Source organism: Elephas maximus, chromosome 9, assembly GCF_024166365.1.
Source record: "Elephas maximus indicus isolate mEleMax1 chromosome 9, mEleMax1 primary haplotype, whole genome shotgun sequence".
Taxonomy (NCBI): domain Eukaryota; kingdom Metazoa; phylum Chordata; class Mammalia; order Proboscidea; family Elephantidae; genus Elephas; species Elephas maximus.
This window is the reverse complement of record NC_064827.1, coordinates 107,555,266-107,567,563: the sequence shown is the minus strand read 5'-3', so window position 1 is coordinate 107,567,563 and position 12,298 is coordinate 107,555,266. Positions and strand designations below refer to the sequence as shown.

At 40.0% G+C, this 12,298-nt stretch overlaps 1 protein-coding gene across 4 annotated transcripts in view; it reads right to left on the bottom strand.

The window, feature by feature from the left end:
• ERCC6L2 (ERCC excision repair 6 like 2) overlaps positions 1 to 12,298 on the bottom strand; it is a 142,659-nt gene that overhangs the window by 32,555 nt on the left and 97,806 nt on the right. The window contains exon 18 of one of the 4 annotated variants that reach the window (XM_049894852.1): positions 9,634 to 11,454. The exons of the other annotated variants lie outside the window; for them this stretch is intronic. Coding sequence (XP_049750809.1) covers positions 11,374 to 11,454 — 81 coding nt within the window. The 3' untranslated portion in view covers positions 9,634 to 11,373. Of the gene's footprint in view, positions 1 to 9,633; positions 11,455 to 12,298 lie in introns of those variants that run through there. 4 annotated transcript variants of the gene reach the window in all.

Genomic DNA, 12,298 nt, shown 5'->3' with positions numbered 1-12,298 from the left:
TAGGCAAGAATAGCAGGGAAATGAGAGAAGTTGATAGAGATGAATCTCTCCCACCCCTACCCACTTGTAACAAGAAACATGACAATCTGGGACAGTGACTTTCAGAAGCAATTTTTCATCAGTCTCTAGTTCTCATTTTGGCAGGAGAAATACTACTGCAATCTCTGCCATTTTCCTCAGCTTTCTTGGGCAAATTCTGGGAGACGAAGTGATACTGGTGCAAATCCTGCAGGTCCCTCTCGTCTTGCTCCCCGGGAGCCCAGTGCTGTAAAGGTAGAGCAGGGGGCAGCACGTACGGAAGCACAGCAGCCCCGTGAGATGGGGAGCTGTCCACTGTAGGCTCCAGATAAGTGAACTCTTTCACTAAGGAAGTTTCTCCAGGAAACAACTTACAAAGCACACATGGAACAAAGAGCAGTATGTATTAAACAGCTACATGAGCTGCTCTTTCCATACCCAGATGCTCAGACTTGACTAGTCAGTGAGAAATCCAGGAACGGGAAGGAGATTTTCAAAGGCGCTAGAAAGGCCTGATGGTTCTGACACACTGAGGAGCATGAGGGGAAGGATGGAAAGTTCTAGTTCTGAGATCACTGGTGGATCTGGCCTCCCACAGAGCTATCTGGTCTACACCTTGGTCCTGAGAACAGGGCAGGGCCTCAGAAGCCTCTCCAAGGTCACTGTCACATGTGGGCCCACTGTGTGGCCACAAGCACTCGCACTGGCCTGATCGTGCTACTTTGCCATAAAGCCTAAAAACTAGAGTGTTCTTTCTTCGTTAAACAGTAAACGGTGCAGTCTGAGAGGCAGCAATCTTTTGTTTACACATCTGTTTAAACAAAAGATTAAAAAAGAAATCTCCTTTTGGGTAAGGGCCAAACCCTGTAAACACAGAAAAAGTCATAAACTTGCTTGTCTTTGCAAAGCAGGGAATCAAAAGTACTACAAAAACATAGCATGCTGTAAAGAAATTCATTCACGTTGCATCTGAAGAGTCTAAAATGAGAAAAACTTTTAAGGATCTTTGCAAAAGGTGAAAAAGGCCCTTTGCTCAAAGTAATCATCCAAGGTTTCTGCCTGAAGAGAGAAAATGTTACTGTAAAGGCAATTTTCCAATACTCAACAAAAACCTAAGGCAACTATGATCTACCCTAGAATTGTCTTAACTTGCCCTCTAGAGAAAACCCAGCTGGTCAGAGGACCCACCACAAATACATACTAAACATTTTTTTTTTTTGCCTATGTTAAAAAATGACACTCGAATATGAAAAAAACACTTATATTCAAATCCAAAACCGTTTTTTGGAGGGAGAGGGAGATTAAAGTTTATAACTATGCTTCTGCTCTTCTCCTGGAGGACGTAATAGTTACAATCCAGCTATATATATTTTTTTACAGTACTTTCCATTCTGAATGAGCCGCCAAAGGGCAACTTCATATTGGCTGTCCCGAGTCTAGGTTCCTGTTTTATCCACACAAAAATGGAAGTAGATCTACAAATAAATACATAGCAAATTAAATCTGAGAGAAGAAGCTTGTGGAAATTTAGAATCACTTAAATGGGCAACTCATTGTCCAAGAAACCCACCTATCTAAAATGCAAAACAAAGTGACCACTCTGGCAGAGCAGGTGAACACCATGGGGCTGCAAACTGCAAATTTCAACATATAAACACTGTGTCCTCGGGACCTGCTAACCTGAAGCCACTGCCAACCACGGCCCAGGAATCAACCTGTGGGAAAGTGCCAGGTAAGACTGAGCCAATTCCCCTCATGCAAGCTTGCAGACGTGCCACGGGGAGTTTTCACTAGTATCCTTAGGGGTCTGCAGGAGGCCACTCAGGGAGTAACTTTCCTTTAATACCTTTCTACAGACAAAGGCTAGAGCAGGATACAGGGCCTTCTGGGGTAGCAGTCTGAGCACTGGACTCAGCACCACAGGCCTGGGTTCCAGGCACCTCTCGGCCACTTACTATGTAAAACTGGGGAGCGTTTACACCTTTTTGAGCCTCATTATCCTGAGGAATAAGAAAGAATTTGGGGGATTTGTGAAACTAAAAGAATCGTAATAGAATACTACGAAAAAGTGTACTCTAACAAATTTGAAAACCTAGAGGAAATGGACAAATTTCTAGAAACATACCACCTACCTAAACTAACACATACAGAGGTAGAACAACTAAATAAATGTATAACAAAAGAAGAGACTGACAATTGGCAAAATAATTCTATTATGAAAACATTCTGCATCCCACTTTGAAATGTGGCGTCTGGGGTCTTAAATGCTAACAAGCGGCCGTCTAAGAAGCATCAATTGGTCTCAACCCATCTGGATCAAAAGAGAATGAAGAACACCAAGGTCACATGATAACTATACGCCCAAGAGACAGAAAGGGCCACATGAACCAGAGACTTATGTCATCCTGAGACCAGAAGAACTAGATGGTGCCCGGCCACAACCGATGACTGCCCTGACAGGGAGCACAACAAAGAACCCCTGAGGGAGCAGGAGATCAGTGGGATGCAGACCCCAAATTCTCATAAATAGACCAGACTTAATGGTCTGACTGAGACTAGAGGAATCCCGGCGGTCATGGTCCCCAAACCTTCTGTTGGCCCAGGACAAGAACCATTCCCGAAGACAATTCATCAGACATGGAAGGGACTGGACAATGGGTTGGAGAGAGATGCTGATGAAGAGTGAGCTACTTGTATCAGGTGGACACTTGAGACTGTGTTGGCATCTCCTGTCTGGAGAGGAGATAGGAGGGTAGAGAGGGTTAGAAACTGGCAAAATTGTCACGAAAGGAGAGACTGGAAGAAGGGAGCGGGCTGACTCATTTGGGGGAGAGTAAGTGGGAGTATGGAGTAAGGTGTATATAAACTTATATGTGACAGACTGACTTGATTTGTAAACTTTCACTTAAAGCACAATAAAAACTATTAAAAAAAAAAAAAACTAAGCAAGAGTTACCATATGATCTAGCAATTCCACTCTTCAGTATATACCCAAAAGAATTAAAAGCAGGAATGCAAGCACATAACTTGTACACCAATGTTCACTGTAGCATTATCCGCAATAGCCAAAAGGGGGAAACAGCTTAAATGCCCATCAACAGACGAATGGACAAACAAATATACAGCATACATACAATGGAATACTATGCAGCCATAAAGAGAAATGAAGTCCTGATACAGGCTACGATGTGGATGAACCTTGAAACATGCTAAGTGAAGTCAGTCAGTCACAAAAGAACAAATAGTGTATGATCCCGATGATATGAAATACCTAAAATGGGCACGTGTATAGAGACCAAAGTTTATTAGTGTTACCAGGGATGAGTGCGAGGGAGAGGGAAAGGAGGACTCATTGCTTAGGGGACACTGAGCTTCTATTAAGGGTGATGGAAAAACTTGGAAACAGTAACGGTGATGGTTGAACAACAGGGCGAACATACTTAATGTCACTGAACTGTACATGTGAAAACTGTAGAAATGGCAAATGTTCTGTTAAAAAAATTTGTTTAAAAAAGGAATGAAGTATTAAATATGTTACAACATGGATGAACCCTGAAAACATTATACTAAGTGAAGAAGCCAGACCCAAAAGACCACAGATTGTGTGATTCCACTTCTATGAAATGTCCAGCATAAGCAAATCTATAGAGACAGAAAGTAGATTAGTGGCTGCTTAGGGCTGAGGAAAAGATAAGAGGGTGGGTGATAGCTAAAGGGTAGGGGGTTTCTTTTTGAGATGATAAAAATGTTCTAATATGGACTGTGGCAATGGTTGCATATATCTTTAAATACACTAAAAACCACTGAATTAAAAAAGAAAAAAAAAAAAAGGAGAGACCGAAAAGGTAATGTAAAAACTCCCAACAAAAACAAAAAAGCCCTGGCCCTGACGGCTTCACTGGGGAATTCTTCCAAACTTTCAGAGAAGAGTTAATACCACTACTACTAAGGTATTTCAGAGCATATAAAAGGATGGAATACTCCCAAACTCATTCTATGAAGTCAGCATAACCCTGATACCAAAACCAGGTAAAGACATCACAAAAAAAATTACAGACCGATATCCCCCATGAACTTAGATGCAAAAATCTTCAACAAAATTCTAGCCAATACAATCCAACAACATATCAAAAAAATAATAATTCACCATGACCATGTGGGATTCATACCAGGTATGCAGGGGTGGTTCAACATTAGAAAAACAATCAATATAATCCATCACATAAAGCAAAAGACAGGAACCACATGATCTTATCAATTGATGCAGAAAAGGCATTTGACAAAGTCCAAAATGCGCTCATGATAAAAACTCTTAGCAAAATAGAAACAGAAGAGAAAATCCTCAACATAATAAAGGGGATTTATACAAAGCTAACAGCCAACATCATCCTAAATGGAAAGAGTCTGGAAGCATTCCCCTTGAGAATCGGAACTAGACAAGGATGCCCTTTATCACCACTCTTATTCAACACTGTGGTGGAGGTCCTACCCAGAGCAATTAGGTTAGATAAAGAAATAAAGTGCACCCAGATTGGTAAGGAAGAAGTAAAAGTATCTCTATTTGCAGATGATATGATTTTCTACACAGAAAACCTCAAAGAATCCATAAGGAAACTACTGGAACTAACAGAAGATTTCAGCAAAGTATCAGGATACAAGATAAAAAAAAATAAACGTACAAAAATCAGCTGGATTCCTCTACACCAACAAAGAGAACTTCGAAGAGGAAATCACCAAATCAATACCATTTATAATAGCCCCCAAGAAAGATAAAATACTTAGGAATAAATCTAACCAGAGACATGAAAGACCTATTCAAAGAAAACAAGTCACTACTGCAAGCAACCAAAAGAGATCTACATAAGTGGAAAAACATACCTTGCTCATGGATAGGAAGACTCAACATTGTGAAAATGCCTATTGTACCCAAAGCAATCTATATATAGATAAAAGCAATTCTGATCCAAATTCCAATGGCTTTTTTTTAATGAGATGGAGAAACAATCACTAACTTCACACTACCTGATTTTAGAACCAACCCAGCAATCCCACTCCTTGGAATATATCCTAGAGAATTAAGAGCTCTCACACAAATAGATATATGCACACCCATGTTCACTGCAGCACTGTTCACAGTAGCAAACAGATGGAAACAATCTAGGTGCCCATCAACGGATGAATGGATAGACAAATTATGGTATATTTGCACAATGGAATACTATTCAATGATAAAGAACGACAAATCCATGAAACATCTCACAACACGGATGAATCTGGAAGGCATCAGGCTGAGTGAAATTAGTCAGTTGCAAAAGGACAAATATTGTATGGGACCACCATTGTAAGAACTCAAGAAAAGGTTTAAACACAGAAGAAAACATTCTTTGATGGTTACGAGGGTGGGGAGGGGTATTCACGAGTTAATAGATAAGAATTATCTTCGGTGAAGGGAAGGACAACACACAATACAGGGGAAGTCAGCACAACTGGACTAAACCAAAAGCTAAGAAGTTTCCTGAATACAACCAAACACTTTGAGGAACAGAGTAGCAGGGGCAGGGGTCTGGGGACCATGGCTTCAGGGGACATCTAGGTCAACTGGCTTAAAGTTTTTTAAGAAAATGTTCTGCATCCCACTTTGGTGAGTGGCGCCTAGAGTCTTAAAAGCTAGCAAGTAGCCATCTAAGATGCATCAATTGGTCCCAACCCATCTGGAGCAAAGGAGAATGAAGAACACCAAAGACACAAGGAAAATATGAGCCCAATGGACAAAAAGGGCCACATAAACCAGAGACTCCATCAGCCTGAGACCAGAAGAACCAGACGGTGCCTGGCTACCACCAATGACTGCCCTGACAAGGAACACAATAGAGAGTCCCTGATGAAGCAGGAGAAAATAGGGTTCAGAACTTAAACTCTAGTAAAAAGGCCAGACTTAATGGTCTGTGACTGGAGGGATCCCAGAAAACACAGTCCCTATACTCTCTGTCAGCCCAAAACTAAAACCATTCCCGAAACCAACTCTTCAGACAAAGATTAGACTGGACTATAAGACATAAAATGATACTTGTGAAGAGTGTGCTTCTTAGCTCAAGTAGATACGTGAGACTAAATTGGCAGCTCCTGTCCGGAGGTGAGATGAGAAGGCAGAGACGGACAGGAACTGGTTAAACGGACACTGGGAATACTGCGTGGAAAGGTGTGTGCTGTCACATTATAGGCAGAGCAACTAGGGTCATATGGAAACCCTGGTGGCATAGTGGTTAAGATCTACGCCTGCAACCAAAAGGTCAGCAGTTCGAATCCACTAGGCGCTCCTTGGAAACTCTATGAGGCAGTTCTAATCTGTCCTATACAGTCGCTATGAGTTGAAATCGACTCGATGGCAACGGGTTTGGTTTTTTTTGGTTTAACTAGGTCACATAACAATGTGTGTATACATTTTTGTATGAGATACTGACTTGAACTATAAACTTTCACTTAAAGCACAATTAAAAAAAAAATAATTTGGAGGATTTGGAGTTTGGGATCTGGGAACAGAGATTTGGATCTGGGGCTCCCACCAGTGTCTTCCGTACTGAAAGTTCACAGTTCTACCAGTCTTTATAGGATCTCCAACAATGAACAGGTCTACAGCATTTTGAAGCCCAGATCCAAATTTCAAATCTTTATATATATTGAGTTTTATTTAATTACTGTAAAATTGTTTCTCAAGGGTACTTGAAGAGCCTATACTAAATAACACCTGTTATACACAAAGTACACAAAAGATGGTTAAAAAATAAGATAAAGGGAGCTTTTCTTGGCTAGCCCCACTCCTTCCTGGCACTTCCCACAAGAGGTGAGGCTCTTCTTTCCCCTCCCTCTATGGCCTCCAGGCACCTCCCTAACCAATGGTCCTTGGGCTACCTAGGCTGATTCGTTACAAGACTGTGAATGGCTCTCCAGAGTCTAGGGAGAACATTTCAGCTCCATGCCTCAAATGACACTAGAACATCGCAACTAATTGTGGGGTTTGATGTAGATTATTTACTAGTAACAGGTACTAAAATAGGGGAATGATCTACCTTTTCAGTAAATCAGACTGGATTTCCTATAACCATATAATTTGCACTCACTATTTTGAAACGCTTCCTTGAGTTATGCAGCAAAGAGTGGAAGTAAAGCTGTGAACACAGAAAGGCCACTTGAGAGCATGTCACACTAGAACTGAATCCAGTGACCCTTTCCATATGGTCTAAGATGGCAGTTCTGAAGCTTTTTTTCTTAGGATCCCTTTATACTTTAAAAATAATTAAGACCCCAAAGACTTTTGCTTATTGTGGGTTATATCTGTTGAAAATTTATTCATTAAGTCACTAAAAATAACAGTAAGCTCAAACATGTTAACATAACCTTTTTGTAAGAAAGATAACTATATTTAAAAAGAAAAATTGTATTTAAAAAAATAGTGAGAAGAGTGGCTATGTTTTACGTTTTTGCAAATCTCTTTAATATCTGGCTTAATAAAAGACACCTGTCATCATGGGTCGTCAATGACTTGATGTAACTGTTTTTTGTTTGTTTTGGATTCTTATATCTGCTTCTGTATTTGAGTTATTTTTACACTTTGCTTTGGTTGAAATATATGAAGAAAACTGGCCTCTTTCAGATATGTAGTTAGGAAACGGAAGAATGTTTCAGCAGCCTTTTCAGAAAACTGGGAATATTCTTTTTTGATATTATACCAAAATTTGGCAAGTGATACGTTCCTTTAGGGTTAGTTGCACGTAAAATCTGAAACCACATCAATATATTTTTTATACTATTAAAATAAAAATTCATTGGTCTATCTTGCTTGCACTTTGGGTGAATATTTTCCCCACGGATGATTTTATAATATCATGCACTGGTCATTCATAAAACATTCATTAACTGAGTTATGCAGATCTTCAAAATGTTGACTTATTACACAATATCAGAAAATACGCCTGTTAATGGCACCACCTACTGCATCAGAAAAACCTTTAAGTATTGCGAAGGTGTCATGGTCATGGTGGTAGATAAAAGTTTTTCAACATTTTAAGTTTCACTTGAAAACTTGAATTTTACCACTGGCAATGAATACTGTCCTTTGTTTTCCTTGAAGTGACATGCTCACTAGGTTCATTTCGAGAAACTACCAAATACTCAAGTCTGAATAATCAGTTTGTCTGGCAGTCGTTCTTTCAAGTACAAATGGTATTCCATAAAAAAGTGCCTAGTTCAGTTTGTAGCTCAACAAGTGCTTTACACTCACTTCCCATTTTGTCAAGCAGAATATAAAAAAGATATGTAATGAAGGGCTGAGATTTAATGAAATTAATCATTTTTACTGCTTTATCAAGGACAATCTTAAGAAAAGTAAGGCTTTTTTTCCCTCCTGCCAGCATGTAGTGGTGAAGAATCCAGTGACTTCTAGTGTAATTTAGGGCCACTGCTTGAGTCATGCCAAGTGTTGGCAGCTTTCCCCACCATTGCTTTGGCACCATGAGTGCAAATGTCAACAAATGAAAAAGGCACTTAGTATTATTATGAAAGTGGTTCAGACCTTGCAGATCTGCTGAAAGAGCCTCAGATGTCCAAGGGTCCGTGGACCACATTTTGAGAACTGATGATCTACAATAAATAGGTATGCCTTTGTTAGCATATGCTTGATACTTCTATGCTTCAGAAATCTGACCAAGATGATCAAGAGTGGATTTTGGCTTCATCCAGCTTGATGTCTGTGTACATGAAAAAGTTCTCTCCATGTTGAGTGAATGCAGAATGGTTTTCCTGTCTAGAGCAATGGCTTCAACTACCTGCTCCAGGCCTGGCTCTTGACCTTCTTCACCATGGAATGGTGAGATACTCTCCAGAAGCTGAGAGCTACCAGTCAGACTATAAAATCTAACTTCTTAGTTCAAGTCGGTTTAACATGCATTGATTACTTCACTAAATGCAAGGCCTTTCACGATCGGTTCCCATTTCCCTATGCAGCTTTACTGTTCCCTATTGACCAACAGAAGTTTGCCTGGTCAGGCTTGTCTTCTCACAAGCTGCTGAACACATCACCACATTCATTCCCACACCACATTTCCTCAACTTTTCCTTCTGTCCAACACAGTCCTACCCATGCTTGAAGATCCAGCTTCATGAGACTTCCTGTGCATACCTTTTCCTTGCATTATTATTTCAGTTTCTTATTTGATAGCTTTATTATTTAAGTGGACTCTACCCTGATTCAAGATTGGATCTAATCACATACAGCGTACCAAACCATACGGCCAACAATGAAGCATCTAGGCCTAAGATTCTAGTTTCAAAGGAATATAACCAAATCAAGTGATCTCTTTGAATAGGCAGGGCCCGCTGTCCTGCTTGAAGCTATTTAGAGTGTTTAGATCTCTAAAGATACGATCTCTTTAATTGGATCATATACTCCTCTAATTCAAAGGGAAACAGTATATATATATTTATACTAAGTCCTGAGTCATGCATCGTACAGGCTCTCAATAAATCTTTGTTGGATGAACACAAACTTACACAAACATAATACAATTAAGAAAAAATCATTTTTTGAATACCTTTATCAAATAATTATGAGCAAGGGGAAAAGTTCTTGATGTTAAGGCATCTATTATTTTATCAGAATAGCCTTAAATATTGAATGAAACAGCAGGATATGGCTTTCCAATTTCATCTTAAAACAGTTAAGCTAAATAGTCATGAAACTTATTTACAGGTTAATTGAAATTTGATTCTTATAGTAACTTGGCTACAGGATGCTCAAAACCTCTAAAATAAAACACTGACTTACAATCTTGCTATAAAAGCTGTGAGAGCTGATCCTGGTCATGTTAAAATGGATATTCATCAAAAAATTGCAAACATACCATGAATTCCGTATTAGATCAAGGACCACAGTTCAGACATATTTAGCCTGTCTTTATCTTGCCTTAATCCACCACACAAAAATTCACACTTGTAATCATAAATTAGCATAACCCGCTGCCATTGCGTTGATTCCGACTCATAGTAACCCTATAGGACAGAGCTGAACTGCCCCCACGGGGTTTCCAAGGAGCTCCTGGTGGATTTGAACTGCTGAACTTTTGGTTAGCAGCCATAGCTCTTAACCACTACACCACCAGGGTTTCCACAAATTAGCATAGTTCTTTACATTTTTATTTAAAGATTTCCTTTGAGGGGGCTTTATTTAGTATCCATTTGGAAGTCAATTAAAAATCAGTAAGCTCCAACTGAACATCTTCGTGTCAGGTGCTACACTAAGCCCGAGGGATAAAAAGACAAACCAAGACTCTGCTCCTAACACAAGAGAGATTCACACTCTAGCCAGGGAAGCTGTGGCAGACATTGTTGGTGGCCTACCTAACAGCCACTGCCTCCCTCTTTGTCATCTGAACAAAAATCGGGGCTCTCTTAGGAATGTGGTATGGAAGGTGGATTGCTCTCAATTCTTCGGGATGAACTGGGATTAGTCAAACAAAACATGTTCTACCGGGAAGATTTTCCTCCACAATAAAAGGAGCGATATATATGAAGAGAACTTCCATACCTTCTTGTCTTTGGAAATATTTGTCTGAGGAAATGAGTCACTAAGTTGCTGTTGTCATCCTGCAACACGAGGCCAAAGGCCTAAGGACTAAAAGTTAACCAAGGACAGTGGAGCAGAAAGTGAAAGAGCCTGGGTTCTTATGACGTCACTGGGCTGACACACCAACCCTGGGAATGTCTCCCTCCAGGTGTGCTAATATGCAAATTGATTCAATAACCTGGAATAGCCTATTTTTAGATGTTCTATTTTTTCATTTCTTCCAGCAGAAAACATTCTACAGACATACCTACAGTATTGCATAATATAGTGTGATAAGTGCTACAGCAGATGCACACATACACACCCAACAACAACAACAAATCAAAGTAAAGATGAAGAAGAAATTTACATTGATTTGGAGAAGACTTGAAGGACAGCTGTCAGATGCAAGTGCTAGGAGTTCAATAGACACACACAGGAAAAACAGAATTACAAGCAAAAGAACCACCGGAGCAAAGGAACAGAAGGGTAAAAGTCCATGATGTGTTTGGAGAACAGCATATAAGCTGAAGGTTGACTAGGAAGAGCTTGCTCGTCTTTGAACCCCTAGTGTCTAGCCTAGTGCATGGAGTAGAATCCTGAGACTTGAAAAGGAGGCCAGTGCCAAACTGAGACAGGCTTTGAGTGCCATGCTAAAGAAACAATAAGACATCTTATAGAACTTTGGAAGGCACAGAATTAAGCTACACCGTGATTCTTTAGATTTATTATTGCTTAGATGAGGAAAGCTCACCAAATCATGCACAGGTAGGGATATCTTTCGGACACCATTCTCCACGTTCTCCCTTCTTCAGTGGGTTTCTTATACCAGCACTGTGCTTCAGAGATGACAAATAATGAATGAACACGAAGAATATTAGCATTTATGTTGTTCAGACATGACTAATTTACATTTTCTGCCAGTATACCCACTTTATCACTAACTCTTGGAGCTAACAGTTGAGGTGCCCTTACTTGTAATAAAAGTGGTTGTGAGGATGTGCCTTGTGCAGTACTTTCACACAGGAATCATCAGTAACAAACATCTTCTGAGCCGCCACGCTGTGCCACCCATTGCTAATGTGAGGTCTACAAAAGTGTACATGGTGGTCCTGATCCTCAAATAGTACGTAACATAAGAGAGGAGAGAGCAAGTACACAGGAAGTAAGTGACAATAATGTGCTCATTATTGCTGCAGGTCAACAAGTCTACAGTGACAAGTGACACAAAGAATGAGTGCTCAGGGAGCCTGGACTAAGGATCCCTGCAGATTGAAGGATCACGGAGGAAACGGAACCTGAACTGGGTCTGACTGGACGATCAGACAGTAGATGATACGGTTGGCGATGCAGGCTGAGTAAATGTATCAAAGACCATGAATGCCAGGCAGACTTGACAATTCTTTTCAAAAATTATTATTCAGATAAAGAGGGATCATTCCACCTAGCTCTGAACAATGTTATCTCCAGAGCATTTCCAGGAAAACTACGAAAGTTGTTCATGGAAAATATAATTTAAACCATGTAAACATTTCAGAACACACTGGTAGGTTCATGGTACTGTAATGGCAACTGGACACCTAAATTTATTTTAAAAAGTCTTGATTATACTCAAGACACTATTTTGGGTCTCTGGGGTTAGCAAAGGTGAATAAGAGATATATCCTGCTATCTCAAAGTTCA